We start from the raw sequence: 6,485 nt of genomic DNA on the forward strand, positions 1-6,485 counted from the left end.
AATGATATTCAGTAGGGAGGGACACAAAGAGTAGGTGAGCTTTGAGAGGCAGCTTTTGTGCTTTGGGAAGCACAGCATTAAAAGAAGGTGCTTAAGTTATTAAAGTGAAGCACTTTAATCAACCAGTCCTCCTAGAGGGCTGGGGATTAATGTATTTTTACCACAAAGCCAATGAATCTATTCTGGTCATTTCAGGATCGCTCTCCCAAGCAAGGGAGAAACTTGTTCTTCTGCCCTTTCTGTGGGGTAAGGAGATGGAGTTTTACTTGGAAATTGATCCTGTTACCTTGAACCTGATTATCCTAGTGGCAAGCTATGTTATCTTGCTGCTGGTTTTTCTCATCTCCTGTATCCTCTACGATTGCAGAGGGAAAGACCCCAGTAAAGAGTACGCACCTGAGGCACCTCTGGACTCTCAGCCATCCATCCAGCTGGTATTAATGCAACAGAGTTCTCCTGGTAGCCACTGGGCAAAGGGACCTGGCCTGCCTTATGGCACTTCAGCATCTCTTGGGAAGAAGAGCACAGTGGTTTGAAAGTTACCAGGCAGGCAGTGGGCAAGAATTGGATCCTCTTCCATCATGTTTGCCTTCCCCTGGCACAGGATCAGCTTAGGCAAGTAAGTAAAAATCCTCCCTTCCTTTGTTTTTGCTTATCCCACCCTTACTTTGAGACTGCTGATTTAACCATTTGGGAATATTAAGCTAGAAGGGTAGCATTTGGTCATGCTCTCCAGTAGGAAAATCTCAATGATATTATTAGAATGGAGATAGCAAGTTTAAGTCTGCAAACCTGCTGTCAGGACAGGACAGGAAATATAAAAGCTTCTGGGAAAGATTAACATTTAAGGCACAGAGGCAACAGAAGGGATACCCATATAACATAGAACTTCTGTGACGAATGAGATGCGCTTACAGCTGTACTGCCTTCAGCAAATTCTCACTTTCCAAAACATTCATTTGGTGTCATTTCATCTCTGGATCATGCCCATAAATCCATATGGCCAGTTCTTTGCACTCATTTTTCTTCCCTGTGAATTCAGGTATCTTTTTGTCATGTAGACAGTGAATACTGTAGAGAAGAACTTTCAAACACAGAATTTATGAATCAGGGGATTGCTTGAATGTACTGAAGATTCACATTATTGAATGTACGAGTACCTCTCTATCAGTTGTAGGTCCAAACCAGTTGGTTTGAAAAAGTTTGAAGAGATCTAGATTTGGAGTCAGGGGACTAGTGATCAAATTTCAAGTTGGCCACTTCCTATTTGGGTTTTTGGCCACTTCCTACTTGTTCAAGTCTTTAAGCTCTTTGAGTATCTGTTTCCCAGTCTATAAAAGGAGGGTTTGAAATTGATGATATTTAAGGTCTTTTTCAATTTTAAATTTCTGATGTTAAGTAGAATTCTTCCAGAATACTGTGAACTCTTCTAAATGCTTTAGTAAAATTGTCCCCATTTGTTCACTTATTCAAAAATTTGGAACTGTTTCTAAGAAGTTTTTGCATCTTATGTTACCTGAATCCAGATCAAGTTATTCCCATTCTTAGATAAGCAACTTAAAACATGGTAGGAAACAAGATGGAGAAACCATTTTCCCCCTTACTATCACAGAATGCAGGAGAAGAGGATTTTTTTTGTAAACTAACTAGCATTAGTCCAATACATTCTGTATTGTGTTGCCATATTACTTTTTGTCTTGGACCTTTTAGCTATTGCAGCCAATATAAAAATAACACCCTCTCTCATTACTTGGTTATGATCATTTGGGAAAGGGTCAGTATGAACAATATTTTATTATAAAGCTACTCTTTTCTCTAGAAGCATGGTATTTGTCATAGCTTTCTTTATTCTTAAGTACAATTATCTCAGAGTCAAAATATTATATATATGTGTGTGTATATACATTGTGGGCTTGTATAATACATGCATTATATAACTCATATAATAATAGTATTATCATATACAATACAATATATCATATTGTAATATAATATGTACATCCTTCTATGTACATACACATATGTTTGGGCAACATATATATGAAGGTCAATGGGGAAATAGCATTTAATATGAAGGGCTGCACTTCACATAGACCTAATCCACAAAGTGAAATTCACCTAATTGCTCATGCCAGAATTGGGAGATCATTTTTCTATAAAGGGCTAATGAGCTATATAAGAAAAAGAAGTTGAGGAATTCACAGTAATAAAAAGCAATATGATTTTTTCTCTAGGTTTGAGAACAAGGAGGGAGAAAGAGGAAAGGAGGGAAGAGAGACAGACACAAACAGAAAGGGAAAGGAGGAAGAGAAAGGAATTACTCTCAATTTTTAAAATAAGAACAGAAAATATACAAATATAAAAAATTTTATCTCATATACTAAACATTACATAAGAAGAGATTTTAAAAATCATTTAGTCCCCAGCTGCTTAAAACTATGGGTCATAATTGTATGTGAGGGTCATGAAATTATAGTTTATTATCAAGAGATGTTTGATTTGTATACCTATTTCATATACCTATATACCCAGGGTTACATAAAAAAATTGGGGGCAAAAAGGGATCGCAAATGGATAAAGTTTAAGAAACCCTGAATTATAATTCAATTATTTAAAATATATAATAATGTGTCATAAGGGAGAGAGCACTGGGTTTGCAGTGAGCACCTGTGTTCAAATATCAATTTGAGTCACTTTATTTTCCTTAAGATTCAGTTTCCTCACTATTTACTCCTCACTGGACATGGACTCCCTCAGATTAGAGGTAGCAAGTGACCAAACTGATATTTGAAGACAGGTGCTCATTGCAAATCCAGTGCTCTCTCCACTGTGACACGTTATTACATATTTCAAATAATTGAAAAGAAAATCAGAAAGAGGAGAAGAATAAGAAAAAGAATATAGTGGAAGTGGGAAGAGATAAAGGAGAGAGAAAAACAAACCCAGGAGAAAGAAGGGTGAAAGTCGTATTAAAAGGTATAAATTGTTCTTTTCACACCTTCATTTGCTTCTGTGAAAAGCCATCTGAGCAACGTTTTCATTGCTCTTTGAAATTCTGATCCATCCTTCAACAGTATAAGAAAGAATGTCTCTTGCTGTGAAACAGCTTAGAATCCTCGAATGTTAGAGCTGGAAGGAATCCTGAGATCTAATCCAATCCATCTTGTGGGTTGTGGAATTGTGAATTGTGGAAAATGAGGCCAAGAGAATTTAAACAACCTTCTCATGGTCAGAGAGAAAGCGGAAAGAGTTGGAGCTATATATAACAATGCTTCTCCTCTGTTTTCATTTTTAATATATATTTTTATTATTATTAAATATATTATGTTATATATTTATATTTTATAGTTGTATTTAGTATTTATATCATGGCTGTAATTTAACTATATTTATATGTTTATCTAAATTATAATATATTTATATTAATCTGTAATTATATTCATATGTTAATATTTTATTTATATTGTGCTGTGAGGCTTGCAAAACGTATTGATTCATTTGATCCTCATGACAGCTCTGGAAAATATGTGCTATTAGCACCCCCATTTACAGATTGAAGCCTTTTTTTTTAAATAAAGATTTGTTTTCCCATGAAATTATGATTGCTTTATACCTATACAAATTTAGCAATTAATTTAGGTCCCTAGAAGTGGCTGTTGATTTCTTAGTTACATCCTGAATGTCCCTCCTATATTCAAAACTTGTCTGATTTTTATGGTAATTTAGGCTACCTCATTCCCACCTGGTTAAGAATTCTCTTTGGAATCATCATTTATTTCATTATTCTGATATCCCTCTCAAATCTATTCCCTTACATAACTTTGCCATATTTAAAAGGAATGGATTAATAGTTTAATATGTAATCATATTTTTATTATACTATGTTATGAAAATCCTTGTTTTATTTCATAAATAAAAAATAAGATAAACGAATGTGGAAAAATAAAGCATGGGATTCCAGGTATTTTAAAAAATCAGTCCCCAATTCCCCTATTCCTATCTCAGGTTATCAGGTTGTAATCCAAGTTCTTAGTCTAGCTGGTATATAAAATAATGGAAAAATGAACATCTCTTTTTACAAAATAAAAAAGAAGCCTTTAGGCAGAAAAGGGTTAAGGTCTGTTTGTAGTTTCCCTTGCTCATAGCAAATCTTCAAATGTTGTATTGAATAAGGTAGCCAGAGCAGATAAAGCTATAAGTTGTAGGACTTTGGCCAGATCTCACATGGTACCTACTGGTCAGGTGAAATCAAATAAGGGGCCGGATCAATGTTCCATAAAGGTTAGTCAGGAGTCCTCTACTCAGCCTTAGCTTGGGTGCTATGGATAATCCTTCCCTCTACCACTACCCATTTAACGGATAACCTTATGTATTTTTTTAAATGAGGGCATCAATCAGAAATAATTGAAGATAACTTTTTTTAATATTCTTAATTGCAGGGATTTTTGTGATTTCTATGTTTCTAATATTGCAAGGATTAAGAAGCTGACTATAAATTGGCAGTTAGGCACAGGGCTGAACCTACAGTCAGGAAGATCTGAGTTCAAATTCAGCTTCAGACATTTAGTAGCTTTTTAGTTGCTGTTTGAGTCAATTTCTTCATCTGTAAAATAATAATACTTACCTCCCAGGATTGTTGCTAGGATCAAATGAGATAATAATTATAAAGTGCTCTAACATAGTAGATGTTTATGCTGTTCAGTCATTTCAGTGGTGTCCAACTCTTTGTGACCCTATTTGGGATTTTCTTGGCAAAGACACTTCAGTGGCTTGCTATTTCCTTCTCCAACTCATTTTACAGATGAGGAAACTGAGGTTAAGTGACTTGCCCAGGGTCACACAGCTAGACCAGATTTGAACTCATAGAGATGAGTTGGTTCCTGACTCCAGGCTTGGCACTGTATTTACAGCACAATTTATCTGCTCTACCTAGGACATAATAAGTGCTACACATATGTTAGGTATTATTATGAAGTCGAAAAATAGGAGTTGCAGTATCTATTCATAAAGGAACAAATTAATGAAATTCCAGGAGCAGCTATTTGGTTTAATCAAAAAGCCTCTCAATGCTCATAATTGTTGGGTCAAATACATTGCATTCTATGGACACTATAGTAAATATTAATTAAAAGTTGTTAATGACATGGTAGATCTAACTGGTAGAAAATAGAAAGATCTCAAAACAATGGAAGAACCAGCCTACTTCCCCTTAGTACACTTCTTTCCATTGTACCTATACTTTTTTACCCCAAGTCCAGTGGAAATTTTTTCCAAAGTAAGCAGGACTAGTGTCTGTTCATTCACCACACTAAGATTCCATCTGTGCCTTGGCCAGTCCACAGAGAGAAAAATTAAGTTTCACTTGATAAATTAATGACACTAGAAAGATTTTTTTTCTCATCAGACTCATCATGGAGCTCTATGAATGTTAGTGGTTGATATTACCTTGGAAAATCCCAGTGTTTAGGAAAGAAGATTCTTACTTTAAAATTCCAGACTTCAGTACTACTGAATGAGACCACAATAAACATAAGTTTTGGAGGTGGAGCCGAGATGGCAGAGTAAAGGCAGTAACTCTCCCAAACTGCTCCAAATTCCTCTAAATAATGATTTTAAATGAATTTTAGAGCATCAGAACACCCCAAAAGATGGAATAGAACATTTTCCAGCTGGAGGCAACTTAGAAAATCAGCAAAAATGATCTGTGACACCACAGTAGAAGTCCAGCTTGCAGTTCTGGAACAGGCTATGCCATTACAACCCTGGACCTGGACCTGGACTCAGACCCAGATCCAGCTAGATCTCTGAATCACTGGCAGTACTGGTCATTTTCAGACCTCTCATCTGAAAGACACCAAAGAGGATCTGGAAGGGCAATAAAAATAAGCTTTGGATGTTAACAACATTGGATGAACATGAGACATCACCACTTTCCTGAGTCTCAGTTTCCCTACCCATAAAATGAAGGGATTAAACAATGGGTCTATTTAAAATGTTATAGATAGGGATAGTTAGGTGGCAAAATGGATAAAGGATCATTCCTGAAGTTAGAAGGACCTGGATTCAAATACAGCCTCAGACATTTACTTGCTATGTGATCTTGAGTGACTAAGTCACTTAACTTTAATTATCTCCCCCCCGCCAAAAATGCTATGGTTAGAGCACTAGGAAAATGTGGATTTAAAACTTGTCTTAGACACTTTCTGGCTGCAGGATTCTAGGAAAGTCACTCAATTTCTGTTTGCCTTGGTTTCCTCATTTATAAAATGGGGATAATAATAGCACCTATTCTCCAGGATTGTTAAGAAGATAAAATAAGATCATATCTATAAATTACTTTATAAACTTTATATAAATGATAGCTTTAAAAGCTATCTACTATTCTTATTTTTATTATGGATAGAAATTCTGGGGAGAGAGCTATAGGCTGTGAGCAAGAAGAAATTTAATAATAGCTAACATTTATATGGAACATTAAGGTTTAC

At 35.5% G+C, this 6,485-nt stretch overlaps 1 protein-coding gene across 1 annotated transcript; it reads left to right on the forward strand.

The window, feature by feature from the left end:
• Positions 1–254: 254 nt before the first annotated feature.
• Positions 255–613, forward strand: SMIM36 (small integral membrane protein 36). Its single transcript, XM_051994253.1, has one exon. The coding sequence runs from the start codon at positions 255–257 to the stop codon at positions 534–536; it is 282 nt and encodes a 93-aa protein (XP_051850213.1). The 3' UTR covers positions 537–613.
• Positions 614–6,485: the final 5,872 nt, after the last annotated feature.

The sequence above is a fragment of the Antechinus flavipes genome, chromosome 4 (genome assembly GCF_016432865.1).
Source record: "Antechinus flavipes isolate AdamAnt ecotype Samford, QLD, Australia chromosome 4, AdamAnt_v2, whole genome shotgun sequence".
NCBI lineage: Eukaryota > Metazoa > Chordata > Mammalia > Dasyuromorphia > Dasyuridae > Antechinus > Antechinus flavipes.

Coding starts and splice junctions, on each gene's coding strand:
- SMIM36 (XM_051994253.1), top strand. CDS start 255: ATGGAGTTTTACTTGGAAATTGATCCTGTTACCTTGAACCTGATTATC.